Source organism: Apodemus sylvaticus, chromosome 10 (assembly GCF_947179515.1).
Source record: "Apodemus sylvaticus chromosome 10, mApoSyl1.1, whole genome shotgun sequence".
Classification (NCBI taxonomy): Eukaryota; Metazoa; Chordata; class Mammalia; order Rodentia; family Muridae; genus Apodemus; species Apodemus sylvaticus.
The window spans coordinates 5,684,977-5,711,012 of record NC_067481.1 but is presented as its reverse complement, the minus strand read 5'-3'; the positions used below and the strand labels follow the sequence as shown (position 1 = coordinate 5,711,012).

Here is a 26,036-nt window from a genome sequence, read left to right as displayed (position 1 = left end):
GTCAGGATGGCAGCCCAGGGAACCTTGCTGCCCACCTTTACCATGGGCCTCGGCTCTTCAGTTAAACCTCCCGGTACAGCCTCCCAGACACAGCCAGGGGCGATTCTAGTTGACAAGAATCAAGTTGACACTTGCCAAGTTGACACTTTGTTGCCAAGTTGTGCTAACCATCACACCTACTTCAGCTTGTCAACAACCCTCCTGGATCATTCTTTCAAAGTCTGTGAGGAAATAGGGTTTCTTCTTGGTTTCAGCTCACGGGGTGGAGTGAACGCTCTGTGTTCGGTCTTACCAGTGATGTCCCGAATGTTTAAGGAAGGCCTCTGAGTCTGCAGATACATCTATTTCATCATTTGTGCACAAGTGTGTACATGAGGGTGGTACCCGTGGAGGCAAAAGAGGAGGAAGTTCCTATGCTCTGTAGTCTGAGGAACAGGAGGCTATGACTGCCTACCATGGGCTGTGGGAACTGCACTGAGGTCCTGTGGAAGAGTAACAAGCAAGCACCCTCTACTGCGGAGTCCTCTCTCCAGGCACCTGCACTCACACACACAATACACACAATACACACACACACACAGAGAAAGAGAGACAGACAGACAGACAGACACATACACATAGACACACACACACACACAGAGACACACACAGAGTTCAAAAGAAATCTTTAAAAGTTAACTCTGGACTCCATACTTCAAGCTACGTCTCTCTATCAATTTAGTTTTATTTTAGCAAATAAAAACGGACCTTAAGATCTTTCCCACTGGCCAGGCAGTGGTGGCACAAGGCTTTAATCCCAGTACTGGCAGGCAGATGCAGTTGGATCTCTGTGAGTTCCAGACCAGCCTGGTCTACAGAGCAAGTTCCAGGACAGCCAGGGCTACCCAGAGAAACCCTGTCTGGAAAAAGAAAAAAAAAAAAAAAAAAAAAAAAAAAAGCTAGCCGGGCAGTGGTGGCGCACGCCTTTAATCCCAGCTCTTCGGAGGCAGAGGCTGGCAGATTTTGAGGCCAGCCTGGTCTACAGAGTGAGTTCCAGGACAGCCAGAGCTACACAGAGAAACCCTGTCTCAGAAAGACCAAACAAAAAACAAAAACAAAAGCAAAAAGACTTTCTTCCTTCTGTCCCTAGGATACTCTTGATTCAGTCTGTTCAGGCTATGAACTTGCTGACAAGTGGGGTGAATGTGGGCATGAAGGGGCTGCTGTGGGCCCCACCCCCATCGTCCCTGAGCTGTCTACCTCGGCACTTATTCTAAAGGACCCCGGGACGCTCTCTCGACCGCCTTCTGGTAGTTTCTCATTCTCCAAAGGCTGTTGGTCTCACCAAAGGGACCGATCGCGTCGTCTTTTTGGGCTGGGGTGGGGTGTGGGAGGAGGGCGTCTGGTGCTGGGGACGGAACTCAGGGGCCTTGAACTTAGGACACACGTGCTCTTCGCAGGGCTCCTGCTGTGTCAAACAAGCTCAAGGTGTGACTGTACTGAAGAGACCACCTTGCTCTGCCCCAGGGTGACGGCTGAGCCTTTCACTCAGTCTTTTGCTAAAATATTGTTCCCCTGCTATTTACCTCAGTCAACACGCAAGATGCTTCCAGAAATACTCCTAGGGCAGAATGAAGAGTGTGGTGTTACTAGATAATGGCTATCCCCCTATAGCATCCTGTATTTTGTCTACACGGAGCACTTAGGCTCCAAACACCAAGCCTCATCATCTCTCCTGGCCCACCCACCCTGAGTCTGTCAACACGGCTGGACCTTCACCAGCAAGCTGAAGCCGGAGGGAATCAGGGGTTTCCTCCTCTGAAGAAATGATGCTGACTCCTCTGACTCGGACATGATATATAAACTGCAGGGACCAAGCCGACCCTTACATGACATAGGGCTATCTGTTTTTATAAGACAGTCTGAGAGTCACAACTGCCCGGACCAAGTCCCTCAGGGTCGTCAGGATGTCCTGGGTCACGTCTTGCCGGGTGACAGGCCTACATGTCATAGAGTCGGAGTTGCTCCTGCATGTCCCCATCCGACATCTCGCCAAAGGTGTCCTTGTTGTCCTTCATGAGCTTGAAGATGGCGGCCAGCTGTTCTTTCTGAACTCTGTTGAGAAGAGAGGATGAGAGGAGGAGGGTGACCCTGGCCCAGGGCAGGGGCGGGGCGGGTAGGGCCCGTGCTGGCAGCCAGGCGCAGACTCTCCTCTTTCCTAACTACTTGTGCTTTCCCGAGTAAGCCCCACTTCAAATGCGGGAGGTGGTTTGCACACACTAACAGGCTCAGCCCTGAAACTCTGGTCTGGGATCCACCGTGCCTCACTTTCTGCCTGGGCTGATGTTCATGTCACAGTGGGGACAGGACGAAGGACCCCTCCCTGTGTCCTTAAGTGACTTGAGGTGCTGAGAAAAAAAAAAGGTTAGGAGCAACTTTGGTTTAGAGGGATGAAGGGAAGGAAATGGAGGCATACAGATGTGCACATACAGATGTGCAGGCCAGAGTGCTGGGTAATGGGCAGGGTAGGTTAAATATCTAGCCCCTGGGGCTAGAGAGATGGCTCAGAGGTTAAGAGCACTGACTGCTCTTCCAAAGGTCCTGAGTTCAAATCCCAGCAACTACATGGTGGCTCACAACATCTGTAATGAGATCTGACGCCCTCGTCTGGTGTGTCTGAAGACAGCTATACAGTATACTTAGATATAACGATAAATAAATCTTTAAGGCTTCTAGAGCAAGCAGAAGTCCTTAATTCAAATTCCCAGCAACCACATGATAGTTCACAATCATCAGTACAACTACAGTATACTCATATACATAAAATAATTAAATAATTAAAATAAATCTAGCCCCTGGGTTCTGCAGCCTAGAGAAAGGGGTATTTCCTTATGTGCACAAAGTAGGTGTGGATGCAGATGCCTCATGTTGGCTGCATGGTTTCCGTGGCTGCCTTGTGGTTTGTGACACCCCGGCCACACCGTCTGACCAGTGCAGAAGGACTCCCGTCGCTAATATTGAGAGTGGGCTGAGCAGCTGAAGTCAGGAGCAGTGTGTGCCCTGTCAGCGTGGATCCTGCAGTTCCTGTCCCTTCATGACACACTACTGCTTTGGGACTTAGAGACAACTGGAGCCATGGTGCAGCTCAGATCTCAGCCCTCCAGGGGCCACAGCTGCTACTGCTGTGCTACATCATAACCGAGCAGGGCTCAGCAAAGCTTTTGCCCACTGTCTGGAGGGGTGGTCCTCATGGTCAGGTCTTAGGCTACAGTTCTCACGTTGTTGATGATACCCTGGCTATCCTGGAACTCACTATGTAGACCAGGCAGGTCTCAAACCCTACAGACCGTTTCTGTCTACAGTGACATCTAGCAGTTGGAGTACCAATGTCCCAGTTCCTACTCTCCTTTGTCTGGACAAACTAGGTCTGTCGTCAGTTCTGCTATAAGGGGCAGAGGAGGCATATAGGCTGTACTCTGTACCCTACTACATGAAGAACAGGTAAGGTGAACAGAGAGACATCCCCAGAGCCATGGACGAAATCACTGTCAGATGCATGGTTAGCACTGTCCCTTAATGAAAGTCTATAAGGTTTTGGTGGCCATGATGGTTGTGTGTTTATAATAATAATAATAATAATAATAAAATAATGCTGGACATTATTATTATTATTATTATTAACCATGTACTTTGCTAGCCTAGAATTCACTACATAAAATCTGCCTGCAGATACTGCGTTCACAGCTGGTTCTACCACTACCCCCTACCAAGAGGGCTGTGGCCTTATTTACTTATTTATTTATTTATACTTATTTGTATGTGTATGGGAGTCTCACATACATGGATGTATATGTAACATGTGTTTGCCTAATGCCCCCAGAGGTCAGAAGAGGGAACCGGATCCCCTGAGCCCAGAGCTATGGATGGTTGTGAAGCATCATTTGATTCTGGGAACCGAATCCATATCCTCTTAGCCAAAGAGCCATCTCTCCAGCCCTGGGATGTGTATTTTTCATCAGGTGGACGTACGGCTCTGTACCCTGCTGGGATCGTCAAAGACATCAAAATGAGAACAGACCTAAACTTTACACCTATTGTTTCCAAAGATTTCTTTAAAAAAAAACACATAAAGCAAACTGAAGAAAGACACAGTAACCAGTATACTCTACTCAATGTTTATTGGCCTGAACACGGACTGGACGCAGAGAGGCGGGCCGCCAGCAGTGCGAGGGCCGGTGGCCCACAAGCCACACTCCGGTTCCACACAAGCCTAGCTGACTATAGCCAGAGGAAGTCACTAGTCTATGTGGAGGACATCCTGGTGTAGGCAGGGACTTGGCTATTGCTGTTTAGGGACAGGCGAGTGTGACTGTGTTGGCCGGATGGCTCTGTGTCTAACTAAGGCAGTGTGTGTGTCTCTGTGGCTGCTCTGCCTCCTGTCAGCCCTAAGCCCTGAACCCGAGTTATCAAGGGGAAGACCGCCAGGAACAGGCATCGTAGGAGTCGAGGCTGGCCATTTCCCAGGCTTCTGTTAAATGGGAAGTCTTCAAAAAACCTAGTGCTTTAGAAAAAGACATTTTCGCCAACATGTCTATGACTTCCAAGTCATCTGCTATAAATACTGTCAAATATAAAATTCTAAAAAAATCTAACCTGGGGACAAATGGGGAGCGATTATCTGCTGAGGTTCTACGTCATCTAGGAAAAAGAAAACCTTAGAAAATGCACAATCCAGAAGTCCACTGGAAGCTAATACTGTTATTGCTTCTGCAAACAAAAACGGAGACTAGGCTGAGCTGATCGGAACACTATTGGAAAGGCTTCTTAGTACTGGGAGGGTTGGACCCGAGACTCCTGCGGTGTGGGTGGGTGCACACAGGGGGGTCCTATTAAAGCTGGTACCTGGCACAAATCATTCCGGACAGAGAGGACAGTGTCCCAGCCCCACATGTGTGAGTGGGCGGGGGTGACCATCTCTGGGTGACCACGCCGACCACGAGTGAGCACCAGTGGGCTTCACTTCCTTTGTCTACGTGGTGGTTTGGCTTCGGTGAGAAACACAGAGGGATTGTGGGAACAGGGTGTGTATGGAGGGGCACGAAGGGCTGTGTGGGGAGCAAACATGGCTGGTAAGAAAAGCACAAGCCCTGTTGTCAAGCTTCCTCCTTATAAACAAACACCTTTGAGAAGGGCAGAGACAAGGCCATTCCCAGGATCCTGCTGGCCCAGGGGAGCCCAAGGAGGGGGCGGTCAACCCTCCCCCACCCCAGCCTGCATCGGCTCCTCCCCAGGGGGGAGGGGCAGCTTTTTTTTTTTTTTTAATCTCTCAAGCTTTTAGGATGTCAAAAGGAAGGAAAGCCATCAGGAAGAGGCTAAGGACACCTTCATTATTCTTCAGTTCTGCAACGAGAAACAGGGAGAGAAAGATCATGTATGTCGCTCCGTTTACTTTAGAGGCAGCACAGGACAGGACAGGAGAGTGGGCAACAGGGAGGAGAAGGAGGATGTTTGGAATTGCAGAGGCCATGGTAGGCTCTGCTGCTTTCTTAGATGAGCAGTTTGTTCCTCCTACGTTGCGGTGACACAACTCTGCACGATGCCGTCCCCCCCCCCACGCCCACGCACAGTCAGGTGGTTGCTGGCCACTTCCAGCTTCTGTGAAACAGAAACGATGCTCAGTGAGTTTGCTAGGCCTTGCCTTAGGTAATTTTCGCTTCCTGCTGCCTGGGTCTTCATCTGCAGTGAGGGCTCGGGACCTAACCCTGCAGGTTCCCCCAAGGACCAAAAGCCTGAACAACGCGCTGAAGGCCAGAGGTCTGATTGTGTGCCTTTGGCGCCCTCTCCTGGAAGCTGGAGTCGTTGCATACTTTCAGCTGTTAAGACGCATGCAGGAGGAGCCTGAACTTAAGGTAGGGCTGGGGGAGGGGGTCCCCACTTCCCTAACTGCCCTAATATGCCATACAAAACCGTCTGCTTGGGTCCTGTCTGTCTCCATGAGCAAAAAGATAACAGACCTACAGACAGATAGCCACAGCAGTAAGGGGCCTGGCCTGGCTTGTCAGTACCAGCTTAGTACACGCTGGGTTCCTCTTTCTCTCTGGGACTAGCAGGTGGGTTCTCCTGCTAAGAAGCAAAGCCCGCCAGACTTCTTGGAATGGGAGAGCAAGCAACAGCCTGCCATCTAATGATCGCAGCCACACTGAGGGAGGTGGCACCCCCAAGAGATGCTTCGGAGAGCACGGCAGGGACAGAGCTAATGTGGAGAGTAGGGGAGGGGTGTGCATGTCCCCCTCCCCCGGAGGGAATTCAAAAAGGTCAGCGTGCAGGGCAGCCGAGATGTAAGCAGTCCCTGCCTTCTCACCTCCCAGGCCCTGAGCTCAGGTGTCTTCTGTCTGAGCAGATCAGGGGGCAGAAAGTCTGGATTGAGAAGGTAGCGGGACCCATTTGGGACGCCCCGCCCCCTAAGCACCTCTCCCTGAGGACCTGGGATCAAGCCTGAGAACAGGTCAGGGAGCCTCGGCAGAGCTGGGTTCTAGGCACAGCTGTGGAGGCCCAGCTAATGATTCAAGGTGAGAGGGAGACAGTTTACCTGCTAACAAGGTGCTTGCCTGTTTATCAGTGGAGGAGCAGAAAGAGGCAGTCTGGTAGGGACAGGCCTGACAGGCACCCTGCCAGCTTGAGAGAGTAGTTCACTAGTTTGATGGTAGCATGGATGGGTATTATTACTGTTGTCATCGTTGTTGTTATGTTTTTTATTTGTTTTGTGTGCTTGTGGAACTCGGGGGACAACCCCTACCACGTGGTTTTCCCCTCTTATTGAACTAGTCTGAGGCTCAGGCACGGTCGCAGGCAGCAGGGTTGCAGGCAGCAGGGTCGCAGGCAGCAGACACCTTTCTTTGTTGAGTCAGTCACCTCACCAGCTCTACACTTGAGCTATCTTTCAGGGCACAGTTCTAGGACTGTTCCCCAAGTTCAGTTGGGTCAGATCTGTCACGTAGCTGACTTCTCTCCAAAACCCAGAGAGAGAAGGGCGTGAAGCCAACCTGAGCAGCCTCTGCAACCCCCAGCATCAGACGTGGCACAGGGGGGTGGTCGGGGGATGCCCCTCCAGCTGGGCCTGCATGCAGGGGGGGGTTGGGGTGGGGAGCAAGCAGGCGTGGGTGAGGCGGGCGGGCTTGGGAGAGCCACGGAGAGCATGCTGGGTAGGGCAATGGGATGAGCATGAACTTGGGTCCTGCTGCGACCTCTACCAGCCCCTCCTGCACGCAGTGAGGACTTCCCTGTGCAGAGGGAGAGTCAGGGACTCCTTCACCCCAGGGGCAGCTCCGTGACTCCTCTGAGGCTCACAGAACAGCCGAGCCAGTCTGGAGACTCCCAGAGACTTGGAGAAGAAGGCCGTCGGGCAGTGAGGAGTCTTTGAAAATGACACAGGAGCAACTTTGCCTTTTCGTTTCCTGGCCTCAGCTCTGACAGGGGACAGACCCCAAGCTTGAGATCTAACTGTTCTCCTACTATGACAGCCCTTCAATGCTTACAGTGCATTAACCTGAGTGGAGAGAACAGGGCCATGGTGCCTCAAGGCCCCACCCCCAGGAGCCTTTCAGAGGGCAGGGTGTCCCGCCCTCACTCTCCTCCCCAGCCTCAGCTGGATCTATGGCAACACCTTAGCTCTGGCTCCGGGAATTCCAAAACAGCATCAGGAAAATGACTGGGTCTGTCCTCTGGATTAGCACCAGCAGGGGGTGGACCGCAGGAGGCTCAGCCTTGGTCTGCAGACCCAGCTCTGAAGATCAACAGCCCTGGCTGTCTTGCACCATGGGAGGGAGGACTGTCCTTCTCACGGTTTCTGTCCTGCACTGTACAGCCAACTGCCTCTCGCCACATCGGGACCTCATAAGATATATGGTCATCCCCATAGCAGCCTCAGTCTCGCATAGGATGGTCCTCCCTTAAGTATACTAGTGCCTGTGTCTGCCGACCTCAGGGAACCTCCCCCGGGGAAAAGTTCTTTTTGTGTCTGGGAGTTCTCATGCACAGGAAGAACAAGATGGGCTCAGAGGAGATGAAATGCATTCATTGGTTATGGAGGTGGTGGAGGAGGGCGGGTTTAGACCACGTCAGTGGCGTTGGGGACACATCGCAGACAATGTAAGGAAGCACTGCTAGTCTAGGAAACCAACCTCCTTACCACAAGGGTTTGCAAGAACATTTGTGGCCCAGGACTAGGGGACTCGCTACAGGGAGGTGAGGTCAGAGGTCAGCTCAATCCTGAAATATAAAGGTGGCAAATGGGGTCACAAGGAGAGGCAGTGTCCTCACACAAAGAGTGGGGGGTGGGGCTCCCATAGCAAGGGCTTCTTCCTGCCTGTGTCTACACTGACATCCCTCTGCACCAGAGGGTACACTCAGCATCTTGATAGGGAGACAGGATCTTGTAAGCAGGTAGTTATGATACTGGAGGGATGCCGGTGGCCCTGGAGCAGCCTAGAGAGGTGGGGTGAGCTGGTGGGTCAGCCTTCTACTCCTCATGAATCGTCCCCACCAGACCCCTCTGGGAAATGGCGCTGTTCTCAACGAGACTTCACTATAACGCAGGGGCTCTGCTCACACTGCTGGGGGGGGGGGGCAGGGCAGCAGGTGCACACGGGGTTGGGGACACGCTGGGCTGTGGTCACTTTGGCCACCCCACTGCCTCTGAGCACCCCTCAGCCACCCATGCAGTCCAGACAAAACATCGAGAGGAAGTTGATGGACATCCTGGGGGCCCTGGCGGTTGAGGGGAGAACAGCCTGGTCCCAGAAGCCAGAAACCGTACAGCTGCGCAGAGCAGAGCTGCGCAGAGCTGAGCGGCGCTGCGCAGAGCGAGAGAGCGAGCGAGCGGAACAGATAGAAAATGACATGGTGGGTGGGGGCGGGTGGGGGCCGGGAGGAGGGAGGCCGCCAGATGGATGAGCACCAAGAATCCCGCTCTGTCCTCAAGTGACAAATTGGTTTTGTCAGGGACTCTACGCATAAGTGAGCAGTGAGGCTGCTCGGGGCCTTTCCTGGCATCTCGCTCTTTGTTTTCCAGGTCGGGGAGGCTTCGGGCAGAGAGAATACAAGAAATAGACTCTCCTCTCCTCTCCTCTCCTCTCCTCTCCTCTCCTCTCCTCTCCTCTCCTCTCCTCTCCTCTCGCACCCTCCTTCCCTCCCTGCTGCCTCCCTGGGGAGCTTCTTCCCTTGGTTGAAGCTGGCTGAATATTCCCAGGATGAGAAAAGACGCACCGGCCCCCATTTCCCAACAATAAATAAATAAATAAATAAATAAATAAATAAATAAATAAATAAGGGAAGAGGGCTTAGTGGGCGGGGCTTGCGGGAGTCCCACCCCACTTGACCCTTCCATTAGAGTTCGAGAAGCCGGCCTACCTCTGTTCCTCCTCCAGTTCTTCTTTGGTCATCATCTTCTTGTACTGGCTTCCCCTCAGCTGCCCAGGGCTGTACTTAAAGGAGAAGGCTTCTCCTGTGGGGACAGTAAATACGGTTACTGATGGCGGGGTGGGGGTGGGGGAGGCGGCCCTCTCAGGGCTTAGCAGTATCCCCTTTCCCTGTGTCTGTAGCTGGGGATTGAACTCACGGCCTTGTATATGCTAGGCATGCGACTTTCCTTGAACTGCACCCTCTCCCTTCATTAATTTTCAAAGAAATCATCCAGCAACCTAGCTCAGTTGGTAGATGGAAAAAAAAAGAAGCCAGAAGGGATTGTCACCTGTCTCTGGAGTCCCAGCACTCAGGGGGCAGAGGCAGGTGAATCTCTGAGTTCGAGGCCAGCTTGGTCTACAGAGTTCCAGCACAGCCAGAAATACACAAAGCAACCCTGTCTCAAAAACAAACAAACGACCCTTTTTTTTTTTTTTTTGGATCTGTTTTTTTCGAGACAGGGTTTCTCTGTGTAGCCCTGGCTGTCCTGGAACTCACTCTGTAGACCAGGCTGGCCTCAAACTCAGAAATCCCCCTGCCTCTGCCTCCCAGAGTGCTGGGATTACAGGCGTGCACCACCACCGCCCCGGCTTTTTTTTTTTGGATAAACGACCCTTAAAACAACCAAACCAAACCAAAAAGAAACAAAGAAACAAAGAAAGGGGAAAAGAGGCCAACAAGCTACATGCTTAGTCCTAGTAGCAGCCTGAACCCTGGAGGCACCACACACACACACACACACACACAGTGACGTCATGTTCTCACCCCAGCACCTGACCCCAGGCTCACTCTATACTTCTATAAACCCCTATGGTGTCTTACGCCTTGGTCTTTAAGGGGGGCACAGGTGGAACTGAGACAGCCAGAGAGAAGCCAACCTCTGCTGCTCCATCTTCCAGAGGGCATTCCCTCCGCAGGCCAGGTTAAGCCAGCCCAGAGCTGTCTGCCTGTCTGCATCCACAGTCCGGCTGTTTGCCTGCAGGGCTTCCCCCAACCCAAGTCTATGCTGACACGACCAATAGCAGATACCATTCACACTGGACCCCAGGGTCTCAGACCTTCCTTTTCTTCTCCTAGGCTTGGGACAGAGGGACGCAGTGTCTCCATCCTTCCCCCGGGTTATCAGCAATGGAAGGCATACACGGGCCAGTGGTGGGATACACAAATGATCAGGCTTGGCGGACTGCCAGCGTCTGAGAGCAGCAGCCTCCAGCCCTGCAGGCTATTAGGAGGACAGGAGGAGGGGAGCGGAGGAAGGCCAGGGCATGCGACACAGCGCCCCAGCAGGCATGGCAGGGCATGCGTGGAAAAGTGGGGCGTCCTGATGTGATGATAATCTGCTTGGAAGCAAAGCCTTCAGTGTCCCTTAATCCAACCTGTATCTGAGACTGAGGAGGGTGGGCAGGCTGGCCGGCTTCTATCTAATGCCCGTCAAGGTAGACCGGCTGGGGATGGCTACAGCCAGTGACGCCGCTATTCTAGAACTTTCTACTGCCTCCCTGAGAGTCTGAGACACCTCCACAGCAGGTCAGGCCACCCCACTCACGCACGCACGCACGCACGCACGCACGCACGTCTTCAGATATATAGATGCTGCCAAGAAGGAAGAAATGCCGCTGGGATTGGGATGCTCTCCTCACCGAAGGGAAGGAGGTTCCAAAGGTGAACTTGGACCCAAACATTCTACAGAGCCACACTGTCCCCTCACCAAGCTTCACTAAGGAGGACTGGGGTCCTACCTCGACAGCTGCCCAGGGCCCGAGGCCTTCCTTGAGAAGCAATCTCTGCTTTTTACAAGGACCTGCTTTGCTCCTAAGTCATCCCGCATTTAGAGAGCACAGTTCTAGGTGCTCTGGTGCTACGGTGACCAGAAATCAAGTGGACAGTTAATGAAGACTCAAGTCAGCAGCTGGTCCCTTACAAGGGTGGAGGGGAGGGGAATGACGTCGGGTATGGGGCTGAAAGAGCGCTGCTGGGGCAGGTGTGGTAGCATCTGTTCATTTTTAGTCCCAGCACTTCAGGACGGGAAGAGGCAGGTCTCTGTGAGTTCCAGGCCAGCCTGGTCCACATCAAGTTTCAGGCCAACTCTACAGAGGATACGGGACACCAAGCTGACTATGGGTGAGGGGGTCGGAGGCATATTGATCGGTTGGGGTTTGCAGGGCTGTCGGGGCTCTTGCTGGGATGAGGCTGCGGCTCTGGGGACCTGAAGCTCTTTGCCTTCTCGGAAACCCTCTGCTCTCCTCTGCAGCTCCCTGGCACGCCAGTCTTAAGCCTAGCCAGGCTAATAAGCATAGCCCAGGACAGCCCTCACCCTCTGGTCTAGTTCCTAGGAACCAAGAGCTTTTCAAGTCCAGGGTGTGGACAGAAAAGGCCGGAGATCGGGGGAGCCTCCCTGAGCAACTGCAGTCTGCTGCCCTGGGGCTGCAGCCTTCATACTGAGGTCTTTGTTTATCCCAGATCCCTGAATATCCTGCATGCCAGGGAAAACAACTGGCGCTGGCTGCTTGAGATTGCAAACAACCCCCACGTCGGACCCAGAAGCAGGCAGGGCTGACAAAACCAATGAACTTCAACATCCGGGTGCCCCGGCTGCTGTTCCAGAAAAAAAAAAGAAAGAAAGAAAGAAAAATAAACATAAAAGGTTCCACCGGCTTGGTGCACGCCTGGGTTCTGGTTTATGGGACGGGTCTGATTAGCCTGATGCTTTTCCAGCCTGCCAGGACAGCTGCCCCAACTAAGGCAGGCTTTAACTCAATCACACTCGGTGGGCCCAATCCAATTTAGTTAGAGCCAGAGGGCCGGGTGTGAGAGTCCCAGGGGAGTATGTAGGGGCGGGGCGGGGCTGGGCTTCCTTCTCCAGGCATCAAGTCACTTGGGGAAGTCATTTTAGCAGCACTAATCAATTAGCCTGGGAGGCTGAACTGCTTATTGCAGGGGGGCTGGTGGGCAGGCTTGCTCCGTTCTAACAGCTGAGCCCGCCGGCCTTCCTCCCCTCTGCCTGGTTATAAATGGGAGGCCAGGAGTGTCATGATGGAGGCTGTCCAAGGACAACACTCAGATGAGAGGGTGGACTCAGGAGCAGGCGGGCCTGGGGCTGGGCACAGGGCTTGTGTGTGTGACTGTCAGCTGGGTTAGGAATGGTGGTCTGTAGGTGCGCCTGCATTGTTTGCGCCCAGTTTCAACTTCCCTTCTGCATGCTCCAGTCACCAGGAGGACTTTGGTCCCCAGGCCAACAGGAATAGATAGACTCGTGGGCCACAGCTACTGTTAACTCCTTCCTCCAGGAGCAGAGTGATCCAGGAGCAGAAAGCTAGGGCCTGGCTGGTCAGGGGTAGACATCCCCACCTACCACTGCCTGTGCCTAAGGGCTACACCAACAGAAAGCCACAGCCCTGCTCTCCTCTGCAGCCTAGGGACTTTCTGGGCCCTGTAGCTGTTGTCACCCACAGGAGCCTCGGTTACCACATTGCTGAACCCTCCGCTTCTCATGGATCCTGCCAGCCACTGGCTTAAAGCTGCAGCCAGTTCTGCTTTAAAAAAAAAAAAGAAAGAAAGAAAAGAAAAAAGGAAAAAAGAACTATCTCTAGGCTCTAGCTGTACTGATCTAATAAATATTAATTTTTCTGGTTTTTTTTTTTTCCTTTTTTTGTTTGTTTGTTTGTTTTGCTCCAGTTTCTCTTTGAAGGAAATAAAATGTGACAGATCAGCCAGCCAGTCAGCCTGTCTGTCTTCTGTCTGTCTGTCTGTCTAGAACACACTGGGGCCTCTTGGTTCCATGTGCTCCTGTGGTTCCCCATCCGAGCCACCCGGGGCTCTGGAGAAGCAGCCCCATCTCCTGGAGGGCCCCTCAACATGATGTACCAGAGACAGACAACAGAAAGACAGGTGTGGCTGGGAGAGGGGAGAAGACACCCAGCAGCCAGGGAAAGCCAGGGAGCTTTTTACCTCTAAGGGGGGCAGGGGGGATCCTCCTGCACCCAAAGATGCTTACATCACAGACAGAAAAGCAAGGAACAGAAGTTCAAACAAGGAATGGAGGGAGGAGAGGAAGAGAGAGGAGAGGAGGGGGGAGGGGAGGGAAGAGGGAGAAGAGGGGAGGAGGAGAGGAAGTTGGGCAAGGAGGTGAGGATGGGCAGGGAGGGGAAGGGGAGGGGATTGAGGGGAGGGGGAAGGAAGGGGGAGCAGCCTTGGTCTCATCATCCCATCGCCCCATCCTCCCACCCACTTGATCCCCAGGTTCTCAGATCCCACTGCCCCAAGACTGGCCCGGGTGGAGACAAAGATGGCAGCCCAGGAGGGAGAGAGGGTGCGGCTCACCATCTTCATCCTCAGCTTCTTCCGTGGGTGGCCCCATCTCACTGTCTGAGTCTTCATCCTGAAGGACAACGGCAGAGGTCAGTGCTGCCTACCCAGCTGAGACATCTCTGAGGCCCAATGTGGGCAGGCCCAGCTGCCGTAGAGGAACCTGGATGTCAGGGCCAACTCAGGGGTGAGGAGGAGGCGGTGGCAGTGGGGGACTCTGGGTACCCCAAGCCCTCAAATCTGTCTGTTCCCAGGTAGTGCCTATCCAGGCATTTTTAAGTACCTTTTAAAAAATGATTTATTTTTATTTTACATGTATTGGTGTTTTGCCTGTGTTTATGTCTGTGTGAGGGTGTTGGATCCCCTAGAACTGGAGTCTAGAAGTTGTGGGCCACAATGAGATTGCTGAGAATTGAACCCAGGTCCTCTGGAAGAGGAGCCAGTGCTCTTAATCAGGAAACCATCTCTCAAGCCCCAGGTACCATTTTGGTAAGTAATTAAACCGAGGCACTGAGAAGGCTGGATACACTACCTAGAGCTGAGGCCACTCAACAGCCCAGCTATTCCAAGATGGCAGCCTTTCCTTGCTTCTTCCAACATCATTTTCCACCTCCAGTCAGCTTAGTGACCATTTTCTCCAAGCTGGAACTCCGCCCCCTTCTCCTGGTCGCTCCCACACATGGATTCAATAAACAGATGGCTGGAGAGAGGCATCCCGTCCTGGGATGGCCTTGGTGGAAGGAAGGAGTGACTCCAACTTCAGGAATGCTTGAGGATGAGAGAGACATGTGACCGGCTAGCTATGTGGGACTGGAGGGCGAGGGCGTGGGCAGGCGAAGAGAGGCCCGAGCATCTGGCTTGGAAGCCTAGCAGGCCAGTGTGGAAACTTGAGGTTTGACGGGGCGGGCATGGGTGGAAGCGAGCTGTCTGCAGTAGAGACAAACACTAGTGTGGGTCTGGGGTGCTCCAAATACCCCAAGAAGCAGCCAGCCTCTGCAGAAGGAGGCTCCACAACAGAACAGCAGGCTGAGCCTGGAAATATAGCTTTCACAAGCCCTATGGTAGTGGGTCCCAAGCGGAGACTTCTGGGGCCTTGAGCTCCTCAGGATATGGGGCCAGCACCCACTACTTAGCAGCTTGTAGACTTGGTGCCTCGTGATGTAGAAACCATACAGCCCAGCACTGGCAAGGCTGTGTCCTGGGGGACCAGACACCTCTCAGGTTTTGCACATCAAAGTATCTTCATGTCTAGGGGAGGTGAGTGGGTTGAAAAGGGAGACAGCCCTGTTGATGCAGGGGACTCATTCCAAAGGGTTTGTTGTCTAGACTGGAAACACCCATGTGGGACTTTTCTACAACAGCAGTAGAGACTGGCAGGGACATCAGCATCCTTCAGCTGGATTCAGTGGGCTAACATGATCTCCAAAATGTCAACCAGTCCACAGTCACCAGGCATGTATACCGCGCAGGGAACAGAGAGGAGGCGTGTGTGTGTGTGTGTGTGTGTGTGTGTGTGTGTGTGTGTGTGTGTGTGGCCAATGAAGCTTGTCAGGTGCTGTGCCCCATCACTCTCTGCTTTGCTCCCTTCAGACTGAGTCACTGAACCCGGAGCTAGGCTGTCAGCCATTACACCCCAGTGATCCTCCTGCCTCTGACTCCTTCAGTTTTAGAGTTATAGGTATATGTGTACACATTGTTTTTCCATGGGCCCTGGGGATTCAAACTCAGGTCCTCACACATGTGCAGGCTCCTACCCAGTGAGCTATCTGACTGGTCTCTAGGATGAGTGTTAATCCAAGGTCCATTGTCCTTATCAGACACACACAGAGAGACACAGCACACACAAAAGATCTCATGTGCACCAGGGAGAGACTCCAGGAGAGATGCTTGGACTTTGGACTGTAGAGCTTTGAGAAAAGAGACTGCGGCTACTCAGGCCCCCAGCCCACGGCATTTTACTACAGCAACCCTGGCAGGCCCATACAAAAGGCTTCCGGTGACAGTGAACCAACCTGGGGGAAACTAGACGCTGTAACACCGGCTGATGCCACCCTGGCTGCTCTCCCAGCAGGCCTGACTGTGGCTCAAAGCCAATCACCTCACAGGCGGTTCTGAGGCTGCCCTGCCTGCTGCTCTCTGCAGTGTACTAAATAAACCTTCGAGCTTTCTAAACAAAACAAAGCAAATGCCGATCATCCCGTTGAGCCTTGGCGAGGTATAACGGGAGGGACACTCTGTTTGAACTGCCTGTGTTCTGAGATAATGTTCCAGGTTAGCTTCTTCCAGAGGCAGGGAGAGACAGAAAGTCTCCAATTAGCATCCCCAAAGACCCAGGCAGACGGTGCTGCAGAGGATGGGTCAGGCAGGCTTCTGGCCGATTAGAGCAATGCAAAGTGTGTAAGTGTGTGTGTGTGTGTGTGTGTGTGTGTGTGTGTGTGTATGTGTCTGTGTTTCTGTGTGTGTCTGTGTTTCTGTGTGTGTCTGTGTGTCTGTGTCTGTCTGTGTGTATGTGTCTGTATGTGTGTATGTATATGTGTGTCTGTGTATCTCTGTGTGTGTGTGTCTCTGTGTGTGTCTGTATGTGTGTGTGTCTGTGTGTATCTGTGTGCATATATGTACATATCTGCTGCCCCAAAAGATGGAACCTACCAAATGATCCGCAGGGACCCAGGTGTGAAGCGCATCTGGACTGGCTTAGATTATGACAGCTCTACCTGGCAGGGGACCCCAGTCTGATTCCAACTCTTTTTGGGGGGAAAATAGGGGGAGGAGACAGGGCCTTTCTGTGTAGCCTTGTCTATCCTGGAACTAGCTCTGTAGACCAGGCTGGCCTTGAACTCAGATGTTGGCCTGCCTCTGCCTCCTAAGTGCTGGACTAAAGGTGTGCGCCACCACGCCCGGCTAGCTGGTCCCAACTCTTCAGGGGTTTTTTCCTGGATAAAAAGTGAGACAGGTGGGGGTGTGGGGTGCCCGCAGATCTCTCCCTCTAACAGAAGGCTCAGTTTTCATCTTTGAATGGTGGCGGGACGGCAGTACGGTTGGGAAGCAGAGCTGGCTAGTGCCAGCCAGTTCAAACCTGGAGCCCTTCTCCACAAAGCTTCCAGCAGATCAGTCGGGCCGCCTCCCTGTCTCTGGACAATGCTTCTGGGGGGGGGGGGGGGGACACTGGACCCCACTCACTAAGTCTACTCTTTTTTTTTTTAAGATTTATTTATTATATGTAAGTACACTGTAGCTGTCTTCAGACACTCCAGAAGAGGGCGTCAGATCTCATTATAGATGGTTGTGAGCCACCATGGGGTTGCTGGGATTTGAACTCAGGGCCTTCGGAAGAGCAGTCAGTGTTCTTAACCACTGAGCCATCTCTCCAGACCCCTAAGTCTACTTACTCTTGCCACTGATGAAAAGATACACTCGTTAGGGCAAAGAAACTGAACCATCCCTTAGAGCTGGCACTCTAAGCCCTTCCAGATCTTCTGGGCAACAGCCCGACACCCGCATCACAGCCTCAGACACGACTCCAGCCAGACTCCCACGTTTCCCCTCACTCCCTGAGAGTCACCGTGTTCTCCATTTTCTGCTGGCCTGCTCAGGCCTCCCTGAGACCCTGGGCCTATTCTCTTGTAATTCTTCTTACTTTGAGAACACATTAGGCAATCCTTTGGACTACAGTCTGTCTTCTTTGTTTTACGTGTGTGGGTGTCTGGCACCACAGTCATGCCCAGTGCCACAGAGAGTCAGAGGAAAACACTGGATTCCCCTGGAAGTAGGGTTACAGACAGACAGATGTCAGCCGCCACGTGGGTGCTGAGAATCAAACCCAGGTCCTCTGGAAGAGAAGCCAGTGCTCTCAACCAGGGAGCCGTCTTTAAAATCAAAACAAGGAAACAAAAAAACCCTGAAAACATGTTTTTTTACTTAGTTTATTTTTGAGACAGGTAGTGCAGCCTGGCCTCGAACTTGCTGTGGCTGACACTAAACTTCCATCCTCCTGCCTCTGCCTCCCAAGCACTTGGATTAAAGGCATGTGGCACCAGCTAGGTACACCATCTTTAGGGTCTGTGATCTGTTCCTTGTCATTCACTCCTGGGTCCCTTGACTCCCTCAGTCTGGCCAGAGGTCCCCCAGATGACAGGGTCTGACAGCTGAGAGCTGTTTTGGATTTGGTTTTGTTGTTGTTGTTGTTTGTTTGTTTGTTTGTTTCGAGACAGGGTTTCTCTGTGTAGCCCTGGCTGTCCTAGAACTCACTCTGCAGACCAGGCTGGCCTCAAACTCAGAAATCTGCCTGCCTCTGCCTCCCAAGTGCTGCGATTAAAGGTGTGCACCACCACCACCGCCTGGCTCAGAGCTGTTTTGGATCCTGGGACTCCAGGACAGTAAGAGGGCTTCCCTGTATGGCGCAGCCCCCTTTGGCTTTGCACAAGGAGCCCTCTGTCAGGCCAAAGAGTGAGAAAAGTACTTTGGACTTCAGCAGACAGCAGAACCCACAGATCATATGGGCAGAGCCCAGTGTAAAACGTATGCCAGTTTCTGCTGGAGCAACTCTCACACTGGGGAGCTCCCTCCCTTACCTGGGGGCTGGGGTGAGGGGGCAGGAGTAGGCTCTGCAGCAGGGGGATGCCAGCTAGGCCACAGGCAGGGAGAGAAGGAAGATGCTTTTCTCCCACTGAGGTTAGAGACAAGGAGACTGAGCCTGCCTTTGGAGAAGAACTAGCAGCAAGTTTTTGTTTGGCTTTTTGTGGGTTTTACACGGCCTTTATCTTTAAGACCTCATGGGTGCCTGCTGTGTGGTGTGGTGGACCTGTCCTGGGAGTGGGGAAGGGGTGGGGGACGTCGTGGGCGAAGGCCTTTTCTCATTCCTGTGTGTAGACATTTCCTCTGCACACACAATGTGCTCAAAAATAAAAGATGACCTCATGCTGGTTAAGTGCTCTGAGGAGAGCCAAACAGGATGATGCATAGAGAGAGAGAGAGAGAGAGAGAGAGAGAGAGAGAGAGAGAGAGAGAGAGAGAGAGGGAGGGAGGGAGGGAGGGAGGGAGGGAGAAGGGTGATTTACATCCGCTACTGCGGTCAAGGGCACGGTGACAGGATATGAGCACGGCTTTTATAAAGATGTCTTATAACAGAAGGCCGGCATACCAGGCAGGCAGTGGGAACAGTGAGCACTGTGATGACGGTCTACCCTCCTGCAGAAGCTGCAGAGGGTTTCAAGCAAGGAAGTTGGGGGTGGTCTCTGGGTTCTGAAAGGCGAGCCCAGAGGTGGTAGAGCTGGGCAGCCTAGGGCAAGCGGGCAGCAGGAGCCTGGGCAAAGGTTACCGGGCAGCCTGCAAGAGCCCAGCATGGAACAGCAGCCAGCGAGACGACAGGGGGCTGGTCCTTTGGGAGTTGGCCCTGGGAGACAGGCAAGGAGACTTGGGGGTGGGGCAGAGAAAAGAGGACTGGCAAGAAGACCTGGGCTTCAGTAGAGAGCAGTGAGGAGGAGGAGCCATGGGGGTGGGGGGTGGGAGAGGCTATGACAGACACCTGAGGAAGATGGGTGACCACAGGAGATAGGAGAAGGCTGCCTGAGTGGACGTGGCTGTCACCAGGACAGTGGTGGTCTGAGTGCTCCACAGAACAGCAGTGGTGGAGAGGACCCTTAAGCCCTCCAGTTGACATTATAGACACGAACCTTCCAATAGGGGGAGGGAGGACAGGGACTGGGAAAGGACAGATTCCAAGCATGAGAACATGGGTAAGGGGCTAGCCTATGCAGGGAAGGTGGGGGCCAGAGGGGAATGAAGGCGGCGGTGGGGGGGGGCAGACAGAGAAAGAGAGAGAGAGGGAGAGAGAGAGAGAAAGGGAAATCAACTCATCTGTTTAATGGCTTAGCATCCATACCCCAACCTCTAACCGGTTCAGACATCCAGTCCCAAAATTCCATCCCAGCCTCTAAGCACACAGCCAGGCAAGGGCACACTTGCCAGCCTTAAACAAACTCTCACTCAAATGAGAAGAGGCAAGACAGACTCAATCCCTTCAGATGAACAGTTTGGGGCAGCACTCTCATGACAGGGTTTAGAGGAGACCAGCTTCATAAAACCAGAAAGAAAGAAACACACAAAAGCCCCGTGGGACACCAACAGCACTCTACCCAAACCCTGGGGCAGATGCTGGGCTGAAGTCCAACCCGCCACGTTTCAGAATAAACAGATTTAAGACAGAGAAGAAAGTCAAGAGGCGATTGAGGAAGTCAGACCCGAGAAGGCTGGAGAACGTTGTCATTCATTCAGGAAACCAAGCTGGATGGCTTTGGTAAGCGGACTGTAACAGGAGGGTGGGCCTACAGCACTTGCTGACACAGGCTCGTCGCACACGGGAACAACAGGTGGGCGGCTTCTAAAATCTCCTCAAGGCCTCTCGGCTGAGGGTAGGCCAGTTTTGGATTCCCCAGGAGTGGGAGACGTGGGCAGTCTGGCCCAGAGCGAGGCTTGCTGCAGACCAGCAGCCGACAGGACTGGAGGAGGCATTTCTATGCTTTCAGATTTATCTCCAGACTCTGAGTTCTCAAAAACTAAGAACTTACACAGGAGAAAACTACTCCGGAGCTCCTCCTTGTCCATGGTTGAGTGTTCTTCAGCCTCTGCTTTTTTTTTTTTTTTTTTTAAGAAAATGTTAGAGCCTGGAGAGATGGCTCAGAGGTTAAGAACACTGGCTGCTCCCGCCGAGAACCTGGGTTCCGTTTTCAGCACCCACATGATGGCTCACAATCTACCCAGTTCCAGAGGTCCAATGCCCTCTTCTGACCTCTGAGGGCACCGGGTACAGACAGTGCATAGGTACCAGGTTCATACTTGCAGGTGAAGCAATCGTACGTTTAAAATAATAATTTTAAATGTAAAAAAAAATTTAATTTTTTAGTGTGTGTATGTGTGTGTTTATGTGTGTGTGTGAGTGTGAGTGTGCACGCATGCCATGTCACACAAGTGGCAGTCAGAGGACAACCACCTGCGGGAACTGGTTCTCTCTTTCTACCATAGAGACCCTAGGTCATCAGGCTTGGCGGCACACACCTTGACCCACTGCGCCAGGCTGCTGGCCCACTCAGGCAGTCCGCTACCCGCTGTTAAGCAAAGGGTGAGTGCTGCTTAGGGGAGGGTGTGGTGACAGGTGCCTTTAGTTTCTATGACGCTGGAGAGATGGCTTAATGGGTAAGAGCACTGACGACTCTTCCAGAAGGTGGTTCAATTCTCAGTCCACATGCGGCACCTCAGAATCCTCTGGAACCCTCGTTCCAGGGCATCTGACCCCTCTCTTGACCTCTGGAGGCCCCTTACATGCACATGGCCTGCAGACATACAGTCAGGCGCACACACGTATACATAAAATTAAAGAAAATAATTTCTAGGATTGAAGAGACAGCTCAGCAGACCCAGCATTTGCTGCTTCTGTAGGGTTCTGTTGCTGGCACCCACTGGGTGGCTCACAACCCTCTGAAACTCCAGTTCTCGGGGGAGAGCTGACGCTGCCTTCTGGCTGCTGTACTATACAGGCAAAACACACATAAAACAATAAGTTTTAAAAATCCACTATTTGGCGCGTGGAGGGGGTGATAGAGACCTATAATCCCAGCACATGGGAGGCAGAGGTAGGCAAATCTCTGTGAGTCTGGGGCCAGCCTGGTCTACAGAGCGCATTCCAGGTAGCCAGGGCTACACAGAGAAACCCTGTCTGGAAAAACCAAATAAATAGCAACAACAACCCCCTCCCCAGTATTTGGTATAGTATATGTGATGGTGCACGTCTGTAATCCCAACATGTGAGAGTTGGAAGCAGGAGGAACAAGAGTTCAAGATCCCAGGCCAGGTAGGTGGTGGTGGTGGTGGTGGCGGTGGTGGCGGTGGTGGTGGTGGTGGCGGTGGTGGTGGTGGCGGTGGTGGCGGCGGCCGCCACATGCCTTTAATCCCAGCACTCAGGAGGCAGAGGCAGGCAGATCTCTATGAGGCCAGCCTGGTCTACAGAGTGAGTTCCAGGACATCCAGGGATATGAAACCTGGTCTAGAAATACAAAGATAGATAGATAGATAGATAGATAGATAGATAGATAGATAGATAGATAGATAGAAAGATAGATAGATAGATAGATAGATAGATAGATAGATAGATAGATAGATAGATAGCTCTGGGGCTGGAGAGATGTCTCAGCACTGACATAACCTGACTGAGGTTAAGAGCACTGACTGCTCTTCCAAAGGTCCTGAGTTCAAATCCCAGCAACCACATGGTGGCTCACAACCATTTGGGATCTGATGTCCTCTTCTGGTGTGTCTGACAGCTACAGTGTGCTCATATACATCTATACATCTAAAAAATTAAATAAATAAATAGAAAGCCTCTGTTCCTATCTATCATCTATCTATCTATCTATCTATCATCTATCTATCTATCTATCTATCTATCTATCTATCATCTATCTATCTATCCGTGGCTTTAAGAAGGCCCAGCTTTCGTCTGGACCCTGTGGCCGCATAGGTCCCTGTGGGAGTTAGGTGTGCTTACCAAGCTTCCTGCACTGCAGGCCTCAAGTAATCCCCCTGCCCCCAGAGGGATGAAAGCACACTGTAATAATAATCCGTGTGCTCGGACTCCCCCAGCCCAGGCTGGAACATGCCAGGGAGTGAGGAGGAAGGCGGCCTGGCCCCCACCCCCAAGCGTTGAGTCTCCTCCACTCAGGGCCTCAGTCTAACTGCCTCTGCGCACCACCTGGTCCCAGCCTTCAGGGCACCCAGCCTGCAGGAGCGGATGCTACCCAAGCCATCTACAGCAGCAGCTGAAGGCTGCCTCCCTGACCCTTTTCAATAATCAGCTTTGTGAGTCAGAGGCTGCAGCTGCCCCGGCTGCCCAGGCCTCACCGGGGAAGGAAGCTGTTGGAAAATGAAAAGGAGATTGAGGTTGTGGGCTGGGGGGGGGGGGGGCGTGGTTGGAGGGGGACGGGGTGTCGAGCCTTTCAGGCTTCTATACTAACAGCAGGTAGGGTGGTCCCCTATCCCCGGCTGCTGTCTTTCACTTGGGGACCACAAAGAAGGCCTTCTCTGAGGGCATCACCCAGCTGCAGCTTTCTGTCCCAACTGGAGTTATCTTCCCCTCGGGCTGGTGGGGGAGCACTCTTCCCAACTGTATGATCATCAGAAGAAAGCCCTGGAAACACTTGGAAATGCCTGAGTCTATTTCAAGACAATTTCTAAGCAGCTACTTCTAGCACTGAACCCACTACAGAAAGCGTGGAAGAGACACAAAGACACCTGTATGTCTCAGTCCCTCTTCCGGGACTCTGTCCACTCGACATTTAGAGCAGGAGTGGAGAGAGTTGGAGCATGCGCACAGGAGATGCTCCCGTGTTGAAACTGCTATCCTGTTGGGTGGATTCCCTCTCTACAGCCCAGCTGCCGTCTTGAACTCCCTGCGTGGTACCTTGTTCTTCAAAGCATCCTGTGATCCTAGGAGTTTGCTTTGTTCTGTTCTTTGGGGATGTGGAGTCTCATTATGTAGACCAAGCTGGACTGGAACTCACAGAGATCTGTTCTTCTCTGTCTCCTGAGTGCTTAGAATAAAGGCAAGAGTCTCCAGTCTCACTCAGCTTAAACCACAGGCTTTGAGAAGCTGAGGCAGGAGGATTTTGAGCTTGAGGTCAACCTTGAATACATAGTAGGTTCCAGGTCAGCCCAAGCTATATACATATCAAGAATCTGTCTCAGTCAACCAACCAACCAACCGACCAACCAACCAAAACAAACACACAAACAAAGAAATCCAAAGTACCCACTTGGGTAAATTACCGAAGGTCCCTGTTTCAACACTATGACCCCATTTGAGGATGGGTGTGAAGAAACACCTTGTAGACAGTCCCTTAAGAAATTCCTCTACTCCAAAGGATCAAGTTAGGGCTGTGCCCTGCTTAAAGACACCTTGGACTTTGGTCTAGAATCTGCTGCTGAGCGATAGGTGACGATTTGAAACAGGGGTGATAGCGACAACGGGGGGGGGGGGGTGGGGGCGGAGAAGGGAGGTGCCTGAGAGGAATCCCAAACCCACCTGGCCCTCCTCATTCCAGGTCTGTGGGCTTCCAGCAGTCCTCCATTCTCCCTGGGTTGAACACAATAGTTCTCCTATTCCGGGCTAGTTAGAAGCCACTCTAACGACACAATTAGTCACCCACTTGTCAAGCAAAGAGCCTGCTAGTGGGGAGTCTGGCAGACTCAGCACAGAGAAAGGCCTGAGCCCAGTCTCAACGCCGCCTCTCCTGTCCCAAGAGCTTCACTCCAGGGTAAACCATTGTATCCGGCGACTGCAGATACACCCAAGCGGCAAGCCCACGGCTTCCACTATGCTAGTTGTCCTGCTATCCAAGAAGAACAAAGTATTGAAATCTGATCAGAGACCAGAGCGGGTGACCTGACCTGGCAATGTGACATCCCAACATTCTGGGCAAGCACGGATCCAATCTACAAAGATGCATCTTAGAGACTAAGCACATGACGGGTAGGTACCCTGAAGACAGGTCAGCTGATGGCCGGCTCCTAGGGGGTGGGAAAGGTAGTTTCGGGTATCAGCTGCGATAACCAGAGCCTCTTCTTGCACCTTTTGTTTCATATAAGCTGGGCTCATCGGACACGCAGGGGGTGGGCACCGAGGGGGTCTCAACGCCTACAAGCAGTTTGAAAACTACAATAACATGGTCCCAGTAAGCGCTTCCTCTCAGTCCTGTCCGTCCAGCCTCACAAAACGCCCACATCGACTCTGGAATCTGGATTCAAGTTGACCTAAAAGACAGGCAACTTCTCTTCCTGCACATCCCACCCCAAAGTACTGTGTTGTCAAGAGTGAGCTAACTCCAATTCAGACCTTGAAGTAGGACACGTGTTCGTGGATTTAGGCAAGGGTGAGCAGAAGCGGGACAAGAGGAGGGTGCAGGGCAGAGTGTCAAGGGCCTTTAGAGGCCCGGGAGGGCCAGGGTGGGGAGGAGGGAAGGCCAGCTCCAAAGCAAGGCACTCGGAGGCACTTTGGGGGAGGATGGAGAGTCCCAGCAGCAGGAACCCTCCTCCTTTCCTGCCGGCCACTGGCTCGGCCCTTCCTAGGGTCTGGCAAGCAGGCTCGTAGATGCCCTCCCGGGGACCCCACGGCGACCTCGGTGCGTACCTGTCTCCCCTCGGCCGCTGGCTCCTCCGCCTCGGACTCCCCCGGCTCCGCCACGCGCTCGGACTGGCACGGCCCCGCCGGTGCGGGCTCCGGGGAGCAGGGCTCGGGAGGCTCCGGCGGCGCGGGAGCCCCGGGGGCCTCGGCCGGGGTGGTGCTCTCCGGGGCCGGAGCCGGGGCTGGGGCGGGGGCCGCTCCACGCCGCAGCAGCAGCCAGGCGAGCAGCAGCGCCAGCGCCGTGACCAGCGCGGGGAGCGCGGCCAGCAATTCGAGCGGCGACTCCATCGCGCCGTGACCGCCTACTGTCCGCCAGCCCGGACCCCGAGGGAGCCCGCCGCGCCCCGCCGCTAGGCCATGCCCAGGGGCGGAGCTTCGTCGAGGCCACGCCCCTAGCGCCCTCAGGGTGGTTCTGAGTTCGGACCTTGGGAGGCGCCGAAAAGCTGCTTGATGCTCTGGGGTACCATCTCAGTTCAGGCTTGCTGGGTGGGGTGAAAGGCTCATTGTTCAGTATCTTTAGATGGGTTTAATTTCAGCCCTGTGCAGAAGTTCGTTTAGAGATGGTGGTGCAAACCTGTCATCCTACTACTTGAAAGGTGCATGGGTACAGGGGGATCAGGAGTTCAAAGTCATCTTCAGTTACAGTGAGCACTGGGCCATAGACGATCTGGTCTCAATACACACCACACACTAAAATGCCCATCTTGGAATATATTGACGATCTGAGCACTATGGGGTTGTGTGGACGCAAGTTCAAGAAGATTCATGGAAACTGAACACTAATTCCCCCTAAAGTCGAGGAAAATTAAAGTGGGACATGCAACTACTTTTTTTTTCAAATACTACCTTTAATGATGGTTCTTAAATACTTTAACCTCCCACTACCCACTAGAAGTAGTGGAAAAGAAAGGATACAGGGGAAGTGGACCTGCTTAGAAAGGTTCTTAGGGCTTACTGCTATGAACAGACACCATGACCAAGGCAAGTCTTATTAGAATGTAAGACCATTTAATTGGGGCTGGCTTACAGGTTCAGAGGTTCAGTCCATCATCATCAAGGCAGGAGCATGGCAGCGCCCAGGCAGATGTGGGGCTGGAGGAGCTGAGAGTTCCACCTCTTGTTC

The 26,036-nt window shown here is 52.9% G+C and overlaps 1 protein-coding gene and 1 long non-coding RNA gene across 2 annotated transcripts; one reads left to right on the top strand and one right to left on the bottom strand.

The window, feature by feature from the left end:
* Window positions 1-706: 706 nt before the first annotated feature.
* Mxra7 (matrix remodeling associated 7) lies at window positions 707-25,269 on the bottom strand. Its single transcript, XM_052195792.1, has 4 exons — window positions 24,920-25,269; window positions 13,759-13,816; window positions 9,388-9,481; window positions 707-2,094 (listed from the first exon to the last, which is right to left on the bottom strand). Exons 1-4 carry the CDS (start codon window positions 25,199-25,201, stop codon window positions 1,980-1,982), a joined length of 549 nt encoding a protein of 182 aa, XP_052051752.1. The 5' UTR covers window positions 25,202-25,269; the 3' UTR covers window positions 707-1,979.
* Window positions 5,613-13,762, top strand: LOC127694278 (uncharacterized). Its single transcript, XR_007979820.1, has 3 exons — window positions 5,613-5,888; window positions 13,193-13,326; window positions 13,678-13,762. It is a non-coding gene; the product is annotated as an uncharacterized LOC127694278 (long non-coding RNA).
* Window positions 25,270-26,036: the final 767 nt, after the last annotated feature.